Here is an 18,577-nt window from a genome sequence, read left to right as displayed (position 1 = left end):
TCCTGGTGCTTGTCTCCTCTGTTGCAGGGGTGGTGCGGCCGTGGGTCTCCCTGCTTTCTGCTCTGGAGGGAGAGCCTGCCTGGCCCGTGGCGCTAACCCCCAGCTGCAGGTGCTGTTGCTGCGGACTGACGGCTGGCTGACCAGGCCACGCTCCTGGCTGCCGCGCCACAGCAGGGCGTCCTCCAGCCCGGAGGGTGGATTTAATCAGCAGCTGTGACGGGCCTGGCAGAGCCAAAGCTTTTGTGTTCTATGGCCCCAGCTTAGAACGGCTGCGAATCTTCCAGCTGTCCCATGCGGGCTGCTGCTCGTTCTCCAGCGTGCTGAGCTGCCAGAGCCTGACGCTGGCCCTCCAAAGAGCAGGTTGCCCACGTGGCTGAGGGCTCCAGTGGTGTTCCTGCCTTGGGCGCACCACTGCTGCTTGTGCACTCACCCAGGGCAGCGGTAGCCCTCCAGCTATCCTCCCTCCCTCAAAGGCCTCAGGCCTGTCATGCAGGAGTTCAGCCAAGGAGCCCCTGGCTGGCCCTGGAACCAGGGTGCTACTGCTCCCTGCAAGAGGCTTCAGTGCCTGGAAACCAAGTCCCTTTGCAAGGTGGTTTTGCCCTGGCCTGTATTTCAATATGCTTTGACCTTTTCCACACAAGTTAAACTCCCCTGCCCTGGCTTTCCTTGCCAGGTAATGCTGCTGGTGGATGGAAGGGCAAGGGGGAGATCCCTGCTGAGCCATGGGACCCTCCAAAGCCAGGGGAGTTGGGGTTCATGGAAGCTCTGCAGTGAATCTAGCCATGCTCTGTGCTTCCCTGGAGGGCCCTCGGGGCAGCCCCTGGTGGGAGCACGGCTCCTGTTGTGCTCCAAGGGTGGGTGGGATTTTTGTTTTAAACGTGAGCAAAGGGGGCAGCAGCCCTGGGACCAGCAATGTTAAAAGGCCTGGAGCGCCTGCTGCTGGTATGACAATGACGGCAGCAGCTCGAGCCTGGGGCCCTTTACGTAGCCACTGCCATGCTGCATGGGTGCCCTGGGGCAGCTCTCTGGGCTGGCCGGGAAGGAGGGAGCACGGCACATTTGGGGCACCAGAGTGTGGGGGGCCAGTGGGGACAGTGAGCGCAGGAGAGAGCTATCTGGCAGACACACTGGGGCCAGCCAGGCTGGGGCTCCGCCATCTTGCCTGCCACCAGACCGGGTAGGTTCTGGCCCCTGGCCTGCCACAAACTCCTTATGTGACCCTGAGCAAGTCACTTAACAGTGAGGTGCCTTAAGTTCCCCTTCTGTAACTCTGGGCTAATCCTGGCGTGCTGAGGTGTCGGGAGGGTTCGCCTGGGGGCGTATGCCTGCTGGTTTCTGCCCCAGACGTATTAACACTGGCCTGGCAGGGCAACAGCACGTTGGCGGGCTGAGGTAATGCAGGGACTAGGCCATGCTGCGCACTGAGGGTACTGTACCCATAAGGAATAGGGGGAAACTGCCGCAGGATTGATCCCAGGCTCCAGCCATTAAGCGTGTCCCTGGAGGATAATGCCATTGTAATGATTGCGCCTGCTCCCCAAAGCTGGCTGCAGCTCTGAGGCCCGGCAGCGACGTGACTGAAAATCCAGTCCCAACCGCCTGCATGGGTGGGGTGGGGTGGGGGGGCGGTACTAACACAGGCATAGCCTGAGATGAGACATCTTTCAGAGCTCCCACCCACCCGGCAGGATCTCTGCTACCAAGCCCCACAATGCAGCCACAGGAAATGCACCTCGGAGCAGGGAGACCGGGACAGACCAGTGCCCAATCCCAGGTGCTTCTGAGAGAATTAAGGGAACAGGGCAGTTACCGAGTGATCCTCCCCATTAGCCAGTCCCAGGTTCTGCCAGTCGGAGGTTTAGGGATACTGAGAGCAGGGGTTGTATCCTGGACTGTCTTTGCTAATTGTTCCTCTGGGAACTTGCCCAATTCTTTTTTTGAACCCAGTTATAATCCCCACCCCCCTCTCCTGCTCCCACATCCCCTGGCAACAAGTTCCACAGTGTGATCGTGTGGTGTGTGACCTCTTGTCTGTTTCAAATCTGCTGCCTATTAATTTCAGTAGGAGAGCCCGGGGTTTTGTGCCTTACAGAGGGGTTATTAACTAGAGCCCTGTACATCTGCAGCTATCCGCGAGTATCTGCTTCCGCCGTTCATTTTTTTACAGAGACAGATGCAGATACAAAATTTTGTACCGGTGCAGGACTCTATTAGTAACACCTCCCTATTCACTTTCTCCTCCCCCTGTATGATTTTCTGTGCCTCTGTCTATCCCTCCACCCCCACTCTGCTCAAAGCTCCGCTCCCATTAGCTGTGCCTAACTGCACCACTCCAGCCCACGGCTCCTGTGCAGACCCGCTGGAAGTGCTGTGATTTGAATGGAAAATGGTTCCTGCAGCAAGGGCTGGTGCTCTTTGGAGGCCAGGAGGGAGGCTGATGTCTGCTCTTTACCTCTGCTTGAAACCTCCCAGGCATGGCCAGGTGCTGTGGATCTGGAGCCTCCTATTTCCTGCTACTGCTGGCTCGATGCCAGTGGTTACAGCCCTTTGCTGCTTAACACGCCAGCGTTCCCTCTTTCTAGCCACGGGGCAGAGCCTTTCCAGCAGCTCCAAGGCCTAGGGGCACAGAGCCCCCTCCCCACCTATTCTCCTAGGGTTGCCTCTGGGCCAGGAAGGAACAGCTGGTGCCCGTTTTGGGGGGTGATAAGCCAGGGCTTCCCGTCACAAAGGCAATTTGCCCCAAATTCCATGGTGTTCTGGGTAGCTGCATGGTGCATGTGGGCTGTATCCGTGGACCTCTGGTGACCAGCCCTCACCCCCACTCCTGTGGGCTGCACCCAGCAGGGCCATCCCTGTGCAGGTGGGGGGCCAGGGACACCCCCTGCTCTGCCATACCTCCACACCACCCCTGCACTCACCAGCAGCCGTGGGAAGCGACGTGCCCTGGTCTTAGCCCGCTCTGCCTGCTCCCAGCCACGATGCTCCGTTTCCTGCAGCCGCTGAGTGTGGGCGGCGGTCCCATCCCCTCCCCCAAGCGGCATGGCTTGGAGCCGGGGGAGCAGAGTGACTTGGGGCTCGGTCACTCCACTTGCCACTGTGCCAGTGAGCATGGGAATGAGTCTCATCCCTGCCCTGCTCCTGCCCCCGGATCTCTGGGCCTGCCCCTCACAGCTCCTGCCCTTATGGCTCTGAGCACAGTCCTGCCTGCCTGCTGTGGGGCTGGCTCCGCCCTCCCAGGGAGGGGGCTGCAGAGGGCTCCCAAATTTCTAGGGACGGCCCTGGCTGGTGCCTCACTAAGCAACAAGGCAACTGTGTATATGAGGGTAACTCCAGGCTTGGCTCCTAATGTGCAGTCCAAACCCTAACCACTAGACAAGGCTGCCTCCTAGTGGGTGCCTAGGCCAGGACTCTGCTCTCTGGAAGTTCTAGGCAAGCTTCGGCCGCCTGTAGCATGGCTCCCATCTTTGTCCTTACCGAGCCTTTAACGCAACTCCCACTGGAAAATGGGAGCAGTGCAAATGCACAGGCAGGCAAGTCAAAGGCAGCAAGGGAAGCGTGGGTGTTTACAGACTCACTTGCCTTTCCCGTGGAGAAGGGCAGACTTGCCGGTTATGAGAGTGAAAAGCCCTGCCAGGCGCTTGGGGGAGACCTGGACCTGAGGGAAACAGGAGAGGCCCGGAGAAAAACGGTCCAGCTGTGTTCATCGTGCCTTGCGTGAGCCCCGGGTGCAGCATGAGAGCAGGCGGCAGATGGGAAGAAAGTGGAAGAAAGACTCTCGTGCAGGTTGTTACCATGGAAGGGGCCTGTCGGTTTGACAGGCCACACGCAGCGAGTCAGCTGGAACTCAAAGGTGCTCTGTTAATCGATGGGTCGTTTTTACAGGCCCTTTTCTGACCATCGCTGCCCTTTAGTAGTCGGCGGAACAGGTTTTATTACCTCCGCTCATGATAGAGATAGCAGCCAGGGGACGCGCCGAGTCACGGCTCCAGGGGGCTCTTAGTGTCACATACAGGGGCTGCCCTCAGCAAGTTCTTTGCACCCCCAGCGTGAGAGCCCCCTTTGGTTGCCTAGCATGTGTCAGCTCTTTGTGGCATTCGCCTGCCCCACTGAAGCCTTCAGAGCCAGGTCTAAATGAGGTATGGGCTTTGCCGTGGCCCGAGGCATAGGCTGAATTGCCGCTGGCGTGGACAGACAGGTACACTAAGTTTTAAAGGGCATTTTTACAAGGTGCCTGTGGCAACGGGCAAAAAAGCTGTTCCCTGACATACCCTTAGGATCCCAGGCGGAACTTGGCTGAAGGACACCGGCACAGGACACCGGCAAAGGCAACAGCTCCTCCCACAGTGGATTTGACTCATTTTGCAGCCCCTTTGGTGCAAGCTGGTGCTCTGCCTGCTGCTGTGGGAACGAATCACACTCGGTGGCGGAGGCGCTTTGATGCTTTTGATTAATTTTTGTGCTTCACCCAGGAGATTCTCCGAGCAGCCATGTGCTGGCTGCACTAGCCAGCTGAGCGGATGGAATCCATTCCGATAGCTCCTGGCCGAGTGCCACTTGTGGGCAGCCCTGCAGCACGGGAGGCAAATCCCCAGGGTCTGGCATGAGGAAAAGGAGCCCCCGCATAACCCTTGGAGGCCACCCCGGCTTGATGCAGAACACAATGAGCGTGTGTACCGGGCCCTCCCAGTCACAGAATGGCATCGATCCTAACGAGAAAGAGCCTGAGGTTTAAACAAGCCCGGGGAAAATAACCGAGAAGCACCACGAAGGCCAGACAAGGGAGCCAGAGCGCAGCCTCCATCCTTCGCCTGGCTGGGCGATCTTACGCTGCACCCCATGGTGGGGGGAGATGGCTATTTTTAGAGGCGCTTTCTCCTTCCTGTTTCAGGGGGCATGATCCTCAGAAGGTTTTCTGCCCTTTGGGACAACAGCGACGCCTGGGAAAGCGACCGAGAGGTACGGCCGGCTCAGCCTGAGCTTTGAAAGTGGGAAGTTCCCGGCCAGCTGGGGCTCTCGTGCGGGTCTGCAGTTAGGAGCCTGGCGGTGCAAAATCCACTCTAAATGAAGGGTCTGAGACGGGCTGCCCCCTGTTGGACTCACTGGGAGCTGCCGGTGCTTAGCCCCTCTCAAGATCAGCCTCCAGCTGACTCGAGTGGTGAAGCGACCAGGCTCCGGATCAGAAAGGGCCTAGCAGCAGGAGATTCCACCCCAAAGACAGTGTCTAGCCTCCTCCTGCGGGGGTGCCGCAATACAGCCTCATTGAACTGGAAGTGCCACTCCCCCGGGTGAGCGCGGGGGCAGCGAGTGCCGCATCTGACCCCACAAAGCACCCTGGCTGTCTTGGCGTTCAGACACTGAGCACAGCTGGAGCTGTCCTGCTGAGTCTCCCCGTGGGCCTGGCCCCGCCCGAAGCCGGGCTCCGGGGCTGTACTTCCGGTTGTACAACTACATGGGTGTGAGCCTTAAAAACAGATGAGACCTGAGCCAGGCAGGAGCTGTGGGAACGAGGCTTCAGCTTTTGTTGCAGTTCTGCGCAGACTTGGCGCTCTTCACCGTCGGAGGGCCTGCAAGACAGCAGATTTCCAAGCGATGTTCCGTTGCGCCCCGACTCTGCCTCCCCTAGTGCAGCTATGGACTAACGCGTACAGCAAGCACGGCCGTGCAGCTGAGTGAGCTAAGGCGACTGGCCGCATCGTCACCAGACCCCGAGCCAGAGGGCTACGCACACCGCTCACTTTTGTCAGACGTGCTGATGGGCCGTTCCCTTGCCGTATGCCCCTTCCTCGGGAGAGCTATTCAATCCCCGTGCTTTTAGGCTGTGGGCGGGGTTTCAGGCGGGCGCCTCTGACATGTGCTCTCCATCTTAGCTCCAGCTACTGAGCCTTTGGTGTCTAAGGGGAATCCCAGCCCAGATGTGCCGAGTGATTCCTTTAAGAGCTTACACCCAGGTCTCTTCCCCATTACTTGCTCTTCCCTCCCCACTCCCACCTGCTTTGCAGGCCTCTGGCTTCGTTCCTGGGAGGGAAGAGGGCTGGGAGAGGACAGTGCGGGAAGGTTAGGGCAGGTGAGGGACTCAGGGCTTGAGGAAGGCAGAGCCTGTGGCCTGAGCAAAGGAATGAAGTGAGGTGGGTGTGAGCACATGGGCAGGGCTCAGCTTGGAGCCAGAGAGGAGTTTCCAGGTGCTCTCCTGTGTTTTGGGTGGCTCCGAGGCCAGGGCAGCGCATGGGTGGCCGGGGCTGAAAGGCTGGGTGCCTGAGGGACTGCTGGGGCTTGGGAGCCAGCGGGAAGAGGGAGGGCGTCCTGGCCAGGGATCACCTGGGCGTGGGATACGGACAGGCAAGCAGTCCATGATTTCCTGAGGCGGTGGGAGGAAAAGAGCCCCCTGCAGCCCTGTTCGCATTCCTAGCTCTGCGTTGCTCCCCGGCCCAGGTGCCCACCTCTCCCCCGCCTGCCGTTCTGCAGAGCGTCTGGAGGGTTCATCTCTCCCTCCCCCGTCAGCCGGGATGGAGCCCAGCACAAAGCTACCCCAGAGGACCAGGGCATCAGGCCCATCATCTTTCTGTGGCCGCACACCCTTGGGTAATCTCATCCTACAAATGCCCGATCCCCCAGACCACCTGGCAACAGATGGGTGACATCTGCATCGGCATGGTCTCTCCAGAGCCCACCCTGTGTTCGGTGGTGATGACTCTTTGAATGTCGGTTCAGTAATTGATTCATGTTCACTAATGATGATTAGACACGGACACTGATGATCATATAACAGAACATAGAACCATAGAGCTGGAAGAGACCTCAGAAGGTCATCAAGTCCAGCCCCCTGCCCTAGGCAGGACCAATCCCAACTAAATCAACCCAGCCAGGGCTTTGTCATGCCAAGACTTAAACATCTCTAGGGATCAACCTGGCCGGTCCTGCCCTGGGATCCGTAGCCCCAGTACTCACGGGGCATGGCCAGCTTTGTGAAGATGGGCAGCATGATCTCTTCCAGATGCTGCTTCTGATCCACGAAGTCTTGCCTGGTGGGCTCCTTGGTGTTCTCAAGCCAGTCAGATTTCACCCGGCAGGCACTCAGAGACATGCTCTGTAGGAGGGATGGGGAGAGGAGGGATTCACCTTAGAGAGGGCGAGCTCCGGAGATCTATCGCTTGTTCTAGAGGAGGTTACATGGGGCCCCTCTCCACCAGGCAGGAGGCTGGAAAGCAGCTAGGTGATCTAAGCAAGCTTACAGGCCTGCCCCCAAAGGGAGGGGGCACCACTGGCCTGCTCGGACTGCACCTGGCCTCTCCTGCGAGGAGCTACCAATAAGGCCCAGGGTAGCAGGTAACTGCGGAGAGAGGTGCAGTGATCAGAGCACAGAGTGGGAAGCCAGGCACTCCCAGGAGATCAGCCAGAGCCTGATGCTGACTCTGCCTGGGCACGACTCCTCGCAGCCCAGCCGTGCTGTAGCTATAGGGGAGGCTGCGGCGTGACCCAGCACTGAGCGCCCAGCGAGAGGGCTAAGCAGCAGGCAGGGCCGCAGGCTCTGTTCTCCCTGTGTGACCTTGGACTCACCACTTCCCCTCCCCGGGGTCACCATCCCCACCTGGGAAAGGGGACAAGACACACCTGGCCGAGGACCCAGGAGGCCTCATGCATATGCATAAAGCTCCTGGGCTAGCTCCTCAGTGGTCTTTAGGAGCCTGACTCCCATTGAAATCAATGGGGGTTGGGCACCTAACTAGCTTTGAGATGGGAGCCCTGGGTGTTATCTGGCCCCTTCTCCAGCAGGCTATCAAAGGACTATCATAGGGACCATGGGAGGTCATCGAGTCCTGCCCTCATGGCAGGACCCATCATGCCTGGGCTGAGCTGCGCGCTTCTGAGGGTTCGCTCCTCCCCTCTGGCTGGGGAAGGCTCGGCAAGGGCGGTGCGAGCAGAGAACCTGTCGCCCCCCAAGCCCCCCGGCTCGGCAGCTCTAACATTCCAACCGCGACTAAGTCGGCTCTCCCGAGAAGAGCCCTGCACTGCACCTTGTCTTCCTTGTTCAGCCTTCCCTGCACCTTCTCTGGATCTGCAATCGTTGCCTGGACGTGCGCAATGAGCGTCCGCAGGGCCTGCTTGGCTTCTGAGAAACAGATCACATGTCACGAAGGGGGTTTGGATCCTGGGGGCCGATTCACAGACTGAGGCAGGGGCTTATCGCGAGGCAGATAGCTACACTAAAGGGAGCAGCCTCCTGGCTCATGTTGATCCAGATTTTGCCCTTCCTTGGAAGCCCTTGGGGCTTATAAATATTAATGATCTGATGGGGCTAGGTCTATTGTCCCATTGAACAGATTGGGAAATGAGGCACTACCGGGCCGATCCGCAGCCGGTGTAAATCTATGCTTTCAATGCCAGGGTATGCCAGGCAGGGCTCTAGGACAGATGGGCCTGCCCGTGAGATGGTGGTGCCCCTAGCTCCCCTGGACTTCTAGGGGAGTCCCAAGAGCTCCGCCCCTCTGGATCACACCAACACTCAGGCTGCAAACCTGGGGGGTCACTGCCCTGACCGAGTTACAGGGGGGGGGGAGAGACTGTGAACCTCAGACTCACAACAGAGCAGTTACCCACATGGGGAGTGCGACTTCAGCGGGGCTAGTAGTGTGCCGAGGGGGTTCCCAACCACTCAGTGACGCCAGGTTCCATGTTCCCCAGTTCCATAGTTATGGGTGACAGGGGAGGGATCACATGGGGATTACCTGTTGTGATCCCTCCCTCTGGGGCACCTGGCATTGGTCACTGTCGGCAGACGGGACACTGCGCTGGATGGACTTTTAGTCTGACCCCGTCTGGCCGTTCTTATGTTTAACTGGCTGTATCAGACCAGCGCCCTGTATTAGTAATAGCTTGCACTTACATTCCATCTGCGGATTTCAAAGCACCGCACCAAACGGGTCAGTAGTATCTCTGCTCCACAAATGGGGAAACTGAGGCCTGGAGCGGCTAAATCGGTTGTAGCGCTGGGATTATAAATCAGCCTTTCTAAGCCCTCGTCCCACTCTGGCCCCAAAACCAGGTGAGGCTGCTTATTTCTTTAACTCCTTACAGGGCCCGCCGAGAAAAGCTTTGCCGTCCTTGTGACATCACAATCCCTTTCCTGAAAGCAAACCACTGGCTGACGATGTCACCAGCTGACAGCCCCTCTGGCACTCAGGCCTGGAGTTGGAGCCAAGCCACGAAAGGCCGGGGGGTGGTGAGGTTCGTTGGCTTTACATCCACCCAAGGCAATACAGTATGAACTCTCAGGGCTGTTTGCTGCTGGATCTCTGGCTGCAGCTGGTACCCGCTGATGATCAAGTCACTGGAGCCCTTTCCTCTTAAAAGAGAAGATGATGTTTGTCCGAGATCTCTTCCTACTCTTTCCTGTCTGGATTGTCTTCTTGTTCCAGGACAGCCTCTGCCTTTGTGATCGCCCAAGTTGGGTCAGAGTGGGATGGGAAATTCTCCCAGAGGATCTGGAACAACTGCAGCTTGGCGCTCAGTTCCAATCTAGCTGCCTGCCCTACCCTCTGGACCAACTGTCTCACTGCTTTACCAGCCTGGAAATAGCCAGAGACTGCTTAGAGGTTCTGTATGGCAGCTGCAAGATTACTTTTTTCCTCCTGCTAGGTTTATGTGTACGCTGTCTTTGGAGCAAACTGAGAAGGCCTCAGAAGAAGGTGAGTGATGTAAAAGAGCAAGGTGGAAATGGTGAGGGTTAGATTAGAGCATGGAACTGAAAAAAAAAAAAATCAACTAACTCTGCTACTGACTCCTTGGCTGGCCTTGGGCAAGTTCCTTAAGCCTAAATTTTCAAACAGTGTCTGTTAATCTGGGTGCCTCCATTTTGAGGTGCCATTGAAGATGTGGAGCCAACAGGTTCAGAAATTGGAGCCTCAAGTGAAATCCACATTTGGACACCTCAGGCCTGATTGTCAAAAATGCCCAGCATTCCAGATCTCCCATTGACTGTACCCAATTCTCCAGGGTCTCTGCTCAGCACTTTGGGAAGTCAGCCACTTATGTAGGCGACCAACTATCCTGTGCTTTGAAAAGCTGGGCAGAGAGCCAGAGGCATTGTCAGCTTTTGAGTTTTGTGCCCATAATCCAGCCATAGGCTGTGAAAAGCTAGAGCCAAGGCACTAATATGGAGAAATAGCAACCAGTCCAGGAGAGCACCCATTGCTTTGCCTTGGATTGAGTCCCATTTCCTGGGGGAGATGGGAGCCCTCTGGGTGCAATCAGAGGTCTAGGGGAAACCCCCACCCCTGTGCTATTACTTGAGTAGCACTTGCCCCAATAAAGGATCAGGGTCGCATGGTGCTCGGTGCTGCAGAGACAGCAGGAAAACAAACGCAGTCCCTGCCCGGGGAGCTCAGTGTTTGTTACCGAATGGTGCTCTCAGTTCAGAGGGGAAAGGAACAGGCATTGGAGAGATGAGAGGGCGTCGCCCTCCAGCATTCGGTGAGCACGCACCAGCTGACACCTGGGACCGTGCCGCCGCCAACGAATCCAAAGTCCAAGGGCTTGTTCCAGCCGGCCCGTGTGGCAGGGCTGCCGTCTGCGCTCAGACCACACGGAGCCCTCAGTGGGGAGACGCTTTCACATGGAGTCAGCTCTTGGCCCAGGCCCTCAAAGCATTCGGGCTCCTAACGTCACTGGAGTCAGTGGAAATGAGGAGCCGAGATGCTGTTGAGGACCTGGGCCTTGGTGCTTTTGCAGCACGGTGCTATGGGCGGTCCTACATCCGACGGAGGGGCTGTTCACAAAGTACGCTGCGGCTCACATCGGTGAGTTTTGCCATCCACATCAGGGGGCCCAGGACTGGACCCTACACCAGCAGTGTCTGATGAAACGTGATTTGTTGATCATTGCTCTCTTCAGCACCGCTCCCCGAGGCTGACAGCCTCTCCGTGAAGGACCGGTTTTAAAGGTTCAGGTCAACTGGGCCTCATTGTCTGAAACGGAATTGTTATTCTGAGGACTGACCGTACCAGCAAAGGACACAGTAGCATGGGTTTGCTCAGGAATTTCTCTCAGGCCCCACGAATATAGCAACATAAGAATGGGCAGACTAGCAATCGTCCAGTCCAGTGTCTCAAGGACAATGCAAGAAACCCCCGCTAGGTGAATGTGGGGCAATCTCATCCTAGTCTCTAATAGTTAAGAGATTGATTTAACCCTAGAAAGGGCAACGGAGACATTTGAAAGTACTGTAACAGCGAGGGTAAAACCCAGAGGGATCCTTAGCAGATGAATGGGAGGGTACGTTTTTTTATAGCAACCTGCAGAGAATAAATCTCTGGAGAACAGGCTGGACCAGATACCCCTCTGGTATGAACCAGCATAGATCCATTAAGTCCATGGGCCAGATCACCAGCTACTATAACACAGACTAGTTCTCAAGTCAACAGGCCAGATCCCCTGGCGGGGGTCAATCAGCATCACCCCACTGAAATCAGCAGAGGTGATTTACACTGGCTGAAGATCTGGCCTGCAGTCATGTGACTGGGGGAGAAAGAAACACAGCCAGGCTGATGCCTTTTGGCTCTCTAGGAACAGAATCCCTGTAACCCCGTCGTCTGCTTTGTCTTCCCAGGTGTCCGTCCAAACCTCTTCCTTGTCCGTCACAACGGAATTCCACGCTGAGTGCACCTGCAATGTGGACAAGATGCTCTGCAGGCTGGTGGCGAACACGTCTGTCATGATGAAATACCTGAAGTACGTGTGCCACCAGCAGAGGAAAGAAGCCAGGCAGCGGAAGCTAAGTAAGAAGAGGAAGGGAGAAGAAATGAAGGATGAAGTGTCCTTCCCCATTTGTCCCTACAGCCACAGCTCCAGCATGGATACCGTGATGCAGGAAGTGTAGGGGAGCGGATGCCCCCGGGGACAGCAATCCTATTTTTGTGCTCTAATCGTTGTTTATCCAGATTCTGTGCAAGGATGTTGCTAAGGCAGGAGAGCGGGGAGGCCAGGGACAGAGCCAAGGCGCATGACAGTGTGAGAGCTGAATGTTGTTGAGGATCTTGTGGACAAGGGGGAAAAGGAGGAGGGGGGAACGAGGGACAATTAAAAACAATCTTTCAGAACATTGCACCGGGGAGAAAGAAGCCCAGGTTCTTTCCTTGATCCATCTGCTTTCCACCACTCCCACAATGCAAGGCAGCTGGAAAGCTGCCTCATCCAGTTAGCTGGGGGCTCGTCTCGCCAAAGGTGAATCCCCATATGCGTGGAACCAGAATAAGAGCCGGGCACCAGCCCGTCCAGTGGGTCTGGCCACGGGACAGGGGGCATGAGCCACTGTGTCCAGCACCACTGGCTGCTAGAATGGCCCCTTAGGGTGGCAGCTGTGGGGTGTAACAGAGCAGCTCTGTGCCTGCGGTAAGTCACACCAGGGGCCACACGGCTGCTTGACTGCCCTGCATGTCAGGGAGCTGCACAGACAAAGTAAACCAGCCTTGTCCCTTTCCCACTGGTCCGGCACCAAGCACAGCTTGGCAGGACCAGAGAACCCCAGCCTGATGCAGACTTTCCTTGGGGCATAGGCAGCCTTCCACAGTTACTGGAGCAGATCTCACGTTAGTAGCTGAATTTGTTGTTGGATCAGTCAGCTTACGGGCCAGGCCTAGCGTAGTGTTTGAAATTGCCCTGGCCTACAGACATGGGGGCATATCCTCGCTCAGCTGGTGTAAATCAGCTCCAGTGCAGCTCTGATGGACTTCCAACAGCTGAGGCTCTAGCCCGCGGTGATCACAACCCCTGTAGCCAGCCAGTGTGGGCGTTACCAGTCTCACCTGCCCAGTCCAGGAAGTCAGCACAGTCCGTCTGTGCATAACGGTGGGCTATATCTCGGGCCTTTTCACCCCGGAAGGTTGTGGCTAGAATATCAGCTTCCAGTTCTACCAGAGTTTTCAAAGTCTCCAGCTGGCCCCAAGCTGCCGCACAGTGCAGGAGCGTGTAACCTGGGGGACGAAAGAAAAGGCATGAGAACCAAAGGGAGAGGAATCTTGCTGGGGGTTAACTGCCAGCTAATAATACTTTGCATTTTCAGAGCAACTTTCTTCCCAAAGTGTTATGTACCCGTGGCCCCCACCTTGCCCTGAAATACAGCTGCCACGGCAGCGTGAGGGTGAGGAGAAAACTGTAACCAAGGGCAACCCTCAGACACAAGGTACAGGGATGGAGGGGAGGGGCAAGACATGTGGAGTCTGGAATCAGTCCTGTGACAGTGGAAGGGGTAGATTTGCAGCAAGGAAGTTGGAGAATTTAAGTTGCAGGAGGTGGGCTGGGGCAGCAAACCAGGAAGCTCAACTTTTAATAGTGAACAGCTAAAAGAAGGGAACAGAGGAGAGGCCAGGATGGGGGAGTGAATGGGCATGGAGAGGAGGTGAGTATGAAGCCATGTGGGGATCTAGGGCCGGAGCCAAAGCCAAGGGAAGTCAATGGAGAGGCTCCCGAGATGTCAGTGGTATTTGACTCAAGATCCGCAGAGGCAGAGGGAAGGGTGGACCGGACAGAGTAGGTGAATGTGAATGAAAGGGGCCAGGTTTTGCTTGGAGGAGCAGAAGGGCTGACTTAGCACCACTGCAGTCCGTGGGGTTAGCTTGGATGGGAACTGGGTCAGAGCTGGCGTCAGCAGGTGTGTGGCCAGCCTGCTGCCCCCAGCTGTCAGCAGCGTACCCCTGGCTGTTTTATCCTGCATGTCCACCCCGTATTTTGCCAGTGCTCTGACAACTGCACTCTGTCCAGCCATGCAGGTTGCATACAGGAGGTCTCTCCCTATGATGTCCTTGTCCAGGAGAAGCTTCATGGCCTTTTCCCCATCAGGGTCTTCTGGGTCAGCAAAAATCTGCTGCACCCCTTCCACATCTCCAGTGAGAGCAGGCCTCAGGAGAGGGTTAGAATACTCTGTCTCCTTGGCCTCCCCTGTATCGTCTGGCTGTGGCGCTCCTACTTGCTCCATTGGGTCGAGAGCAACACCTGCCGAGAAAGGAGGAAGAGGACGGAATCCTGTAAAGAGGATGGAATCCTGTAAAGCAGCTGATTGGTTTTGCACTGTGTCCCTTACATATAACCACCCGCGTCTCTTCCAAAACAGAATGCGGCACAATGTTTACCAATGACCCTCCCAGATGCAGAGGCACTCGTTTACATTGGTGCCAGCTCTCATTGTTTATCATGGATCTTGTCATTTGTAGGTTGTTTTTTTAAAGCCCCAGAGGCTGGAATCATGCTATTGCATGAGCATCTCAGCTTTCATTTAAAAAGCAAAATACAAGAGCAGATTGCTGCGATAAATTAAGACTGATTTCCATGAGTTCATACATCAGGCAGAGCTTGGTAGAACAAGACATTGAACTTTCTGTGAACTCAGTAGCCCTTATGTAAAGTTTTCAAATGTAATTTGCCCCTCTCAATTTAGTTCCATTACTGTATATTCATTACAGTGCTGGCTCCCCCTGCTGGCTAAAGAGAAGCACAGCAGTTCATTGTGTGACCTTTTACTAACCCTGCTGCTGTTTTTGATCTGAGGAAGTGGGTCTGGCTCACGAAAGCTCATCATCTAATAAACCATCTTGTTAGTCTTTAAAGTGCTACATTGTCCTGCATTTTGCTTCAGCTACCCCAGACTAACACGGCTACATCTCTATCACTATCCTGCTGCTGGAGAAGGATAATTATTTTGCTATTGGAGCTTGTGGGTCCCTGTCCTTTTGCAACTGTTAGGGATCTTGCATAGACCAATGATTAGAGCCAAAAGTTGGCATTGCTGAGTTCTAGACCTTGCTTGACATTTACTAGCAATGGGTCTGCTCCATCACCCACTGAAATCAATGGGAAAACGCCCATTGATTTCAGTAGACATTGTTTGAGGTCCTATGTGGCCTTAGAGTCACCTGACTTTTCCAGGCATTGGTTTCTCTGCTAGTAAAATAGGGATGATAATAATATACATTTCCAAGGTTGCTGTGAGGCAATTAATTACAGCCGTAGGAAACTAGCAACAGTGATGTCGGTGGGGAGATAGGGACATAGTATTTAATGCCATTGAAACTGGACACACTGGCTGTGTCTAGACTGGCAAGATTTTCCGCAAAAGCAGGTGCTTTTGCGGAAAAACTTGCCAGCTGTCTACACTGGCTGCTTGAATTTCCGCAAGAACACTGACTTCCTACTGTAAGAAATCAGTGCTTCTTGCGGAAATACTATGCTGTTCCTATTTGGGCAAAAGTCCCTTTTGCGCAAAGATTTTGCATAAAAGTACCAGTGTAGACAGCTCAGATTTGTTTTGCGCAAAAAAGCCTCGATCGTGAAAATTGCAATCGGGGCTTTTTTGCACAAAAGCGTGTCTAGATTGGCACGGATACTTTTCCACAAAAAGTGCTTTTGCAGAAAAGCGTCCATGCCAATATAGACGCTCTTTTCCTCCAATGCTTTTAACGGAAAACTTTTCTGTTAAAAGCATTTGCGGAAAATCATGCCAGTCTAGACGTAGCCACTTTGTTTTTTGTAGGGATGCACTAGGAAAATTATATGTATATAAGTATTTAACATGGACTGTCAATTGCAGTTAATGCAAGCGATTAATGCAAAACAAATAAAATTAAAAATAGTGACTAACTGCAATTACAATGACACTGTTAGACATTAATGGAATACCTATTTACATTTGTATAAATATTTTTGGTATTTTTCTGCATTTTCAAATATATTGATGTCAATTATAACAAGGAATACAGAGGGTAGAGTGCTCACTTTATATTATTTTCATTAGTATTGGTACAGAAAAAAAATCCAAAGCAATGCAGACCAAATGCACCTTCATTTGCATCATATAAGTCAGAGACCACCAACAGAAATTAACCTTTTTTTTTTTTAAGGAACATCATCAGCATGAACACATGTCCCGGAATGGAGGTCAAAGCGTGAAGGGGCTCTCCTAAATGTTTAGCATATCTGGCATGGAATTGCCTTGCAACATTGGTTACAATGGTGCCATGAAAATGCCTGTTCTCACGTTCAGGTGACATTGTAAATAACAAGTAGGTAGCATTATCACCTGTAAATGTAAACAAACTTGTTTGTCTTAGCAATTGGCTGAACAAGAAGTAGGACTGAGTTGACTTGTAGGCTCTAAAATTTTACTTTTTTTTTTAAGTGAAATTCTACATTTGTAAACAGGACTTTCATGATAAAGAGACTGCACTACAGTACTACTATGAGGTGAACTGAAAAATACTTTTTCTTTTATCTTTTTTTACATGGCAAATATTTTAATCAAATAATATAAAGTGAGCACTCTGCACTTTGTATTCTGTGTTGTAATTGAAATCAATATTTGAAAATGTAGAAAAACATAAAAAAATGTATAATACTTTTAAATTGGTATCCCATTATTTGCAGTGTGATTAAAATTGTGATTAATTGCAACTATTTTATCCCATGATTAATTGCAATTTTAAAAATCATTTGACAGCTGTAATATGTGCATTGTTTATTTTCATTTTCTCACAAAATAATTTATCTACAGATTTAAAATACATAAGCACTTTTGAGACTAAGGAATCAAAACACGGGATTTTAGTGTCAATATGCTCCATAAGAGTGGAACTTTCTAGGGATAGTTTGGCATGTGTTTCGCCAGGATCAGAGCCTAACTCAGTTAATTCGGGGCAGAGGATTATGGGATGTCCCAGTGAAGTCAGTGACACTCTGCAGAGGAAGAAGGGTCTGTACTTGGAAACTACCTCAGGCCCAATGTCATTTAAGCTGACAGGAAACATTTGGTTTGTTTTCTCATGACTGGGTAAATACATTCTTACTGTGTGGTTACTTCTCTCTGCAGCCATGGGAAAGTGCTGTTTGCACAAACATTTAAGAAGAGAAGCCATGTTAGAGGAGTATTTGCCCTAAAAAGACCTGATCCTGACTGGTGCTGGGTGTCCCAGACTCACTGATCCCAGTGGGAACTGCAGGCACCACGCTCACCCCCTTTTTGGGGTAACTGTGTTGAAAAACACACGCGAAAGGGCCAGTTGTCAAGGGGCAGTCCCCTGCACTGTGGCTTCGAAGCTCACACGGTGGGGGCTGACTGCACTGGATTAGGATGTAGCAACTTCACTGTTCTCTGCTCAGAAGCGTCTTGGTGGCTTCCAACCAGACCCCCAGCACCCAACATGGCACGTCCCACATCTCCCTAGCGCAGAGTCTCAGGATCAGACCCTTAATGAGAACACTGAACAAGACACAATTTGGGCCCCATAGTTCCTGTAGGGCTCACATAAACAAACCTGTGCATAGGATGTGTGTCCTCCCCTCCGAGTCCCAAGGAAACTATTCCCGGCCCTGACTGGCCCCACCGATGCAGACAGCTTCTGTTGTTGCCATAGCAACTGTACGCTGTGCGCCAGCCTCTCTGTGCCTGTCTGGATTCCAGGGAAGGCTGACATCACGGAAAGGCCCCGCCCAGCCAGCTGAGGGACCAGGCTCACTGCAAAGGGTGCACAATGCCTCTATGGCTGGAAGTGAGAGAGCCAAAAGGGAAATCACTGGTTAATACGGCTGGAGAAACCATCAACACCTTATGATGCCAGGAAATTTCAGAGGGTCTGTAACTTTAAAAACAACAAATGGTCCTGTGGCACCTTAGAGACTAACCAAAATACATAGAATCATGGGCAAAACTCACTTCATCAGATGAATTGGAGTGGAAATAATATATATGTTTCTGTTATTTCCGCTCCAATATATTATTTCCACTCCAATTCATCTGATGAAGTGGGTTTTGCCCATGAAAGCTCATGATTCTATATATTTGGTTAGTCTCTAAGGGTACGTCTACACTGCACACGTATTTGTATCCCAAAATAGCTATTCTATGTCTTGATAGCGTGCCCATTATTTCGAAATATCGTTCAAAATAACAGGAGCACTATTCTGACGTCCCTGTAAACCTCATTCCATGAGGATTATGGGGCATTTCAAAATAGCAGTGTATTTTGAAATTTGGTGCTGTGTAGACAGCAGCAAATTATGAAATAAGCTATTTTGAAATGCACTCAAAATATGCTACGCAGTTTGCTTATTTTGAGCTAAGGGTGCAGTGTAGATGCACCCAAAGGTGCCATATATATTTATATATATATCAGCAGAAGAAATACCTGTCAATTGTAGGACTTGTGTTACTGAGGCTACTTAAGTGGTGTGCTGGATGTGTCCCATACATAGCTTTTGATGTGGAAATGTAGCCGCCTTGAATATTTTAAATAGAAAGGTGGGGTAAAAATATTTAAATAAATAAAATAAACAAATAAAAATGGTAATGGCAGGAGAAAATTGGCTTTATAGCACTAACCAGTTAATTTCTTAGTTCTATATCCTGCCCTGTAACAAATGCGTGGTGTGATCATGGGCCAATCATGCAAACCCTCCATGCATCCCTTTCCTCATCTGCAGAATGAGGATAATGACCCTTACCCAGAGCACAGGAAGAAAACCCACCCCTCTCCAAAATGTCTAGGATTTCATTTTAAATAAGAGGAAATGTGCCAAGCCCTGTGTTTATGGATGCTAA

The 18,577-nt window shown here is 52.8% G+C and overlaps 2 protein-coding genes across 3 annotated transcripts; one reads left to right on the top strand and one right to left on the bottom strand.

Moving 5' to 3' along the window:
- Positions 1-5,496: 5,496 nt before the first annotated feature.
- ANKRD45 (ankyrin repeat domain 45) lies at positions 5,497-17,448 on the bottom strand. Of its 2 annotated transcripts, XM_025179595.3 has the most exons (6): positions 17,295-17,448; positions 13,684-13,983; positions 12,798-12,965; positions 8,013-8,107; positions 6,946-7,084; positions 5,497-5,564 (listed from the first exon to the last, which is right to left on the bottom strand). In XM_025179595.3, exons 2-6 carry the CDS (start codon positions 13,964-13,966, stop codon positions 5,512-5,514), a joined length of 738 nt encoding a protein of 245 aa, XP_025035380.1. In that variant the 5' UTR covers positions 13,967-13,983; positions 17,295-17,448; the 3' UTR covers positions 5,497-5,511. The 2 variants fall into 2 exon arrangements, 1 of the variants encoding a protein (XP_025035380.1); XR_012906054.2 differs by lacking the exons at positions 5,497-5,564; positions 12,798-12,965; positions 13,684-13,983; positions 17,295-17,448 and adding an exon at positions 8,882-9,035 and having other exon boundaries at positions 7,040-7,084.
- On the top strand, positions 9,186-12,099 carry TEX50 (testis expressed 50). Its single transcript, XM_006139368.5, has 2 exons — positions 9,186-9,683; positions 11,603-12,099. Exons 1-2 carry the CDS (start codon positions 9,354-9,356, stop codon positions 11,870-11,872), a joined length of 600 nt encoding a protein of 199 aa, XP_006139430.1. The 5' UTR covers positions 9,186-9,353; the 3' UTR covers positions 11,873-12,099.
- Positions 17,449-18,577: the final 1,129 nt, after the last annotated feature.

The sequence above is a fragment of the Pelodiscus sinensis genome, chromosome 9 (genome assembly GCF_052426305.1).
Source record: "Pelodiscus sinensis isolate ZL-2025 chromosome 9, ASM5242630v1, whole genome shotgun sequence".
Lineage (NCBI taxonomy): Eukaryota > Metazoa > Chordata > Testudines > Trionychidae > Pelodiscus > Pelodiscus sinensis.
Note: the sequence above shows the minus strand (reverse complement) of the source record. Positions and strands in the feature narration are given on the sequence as shown.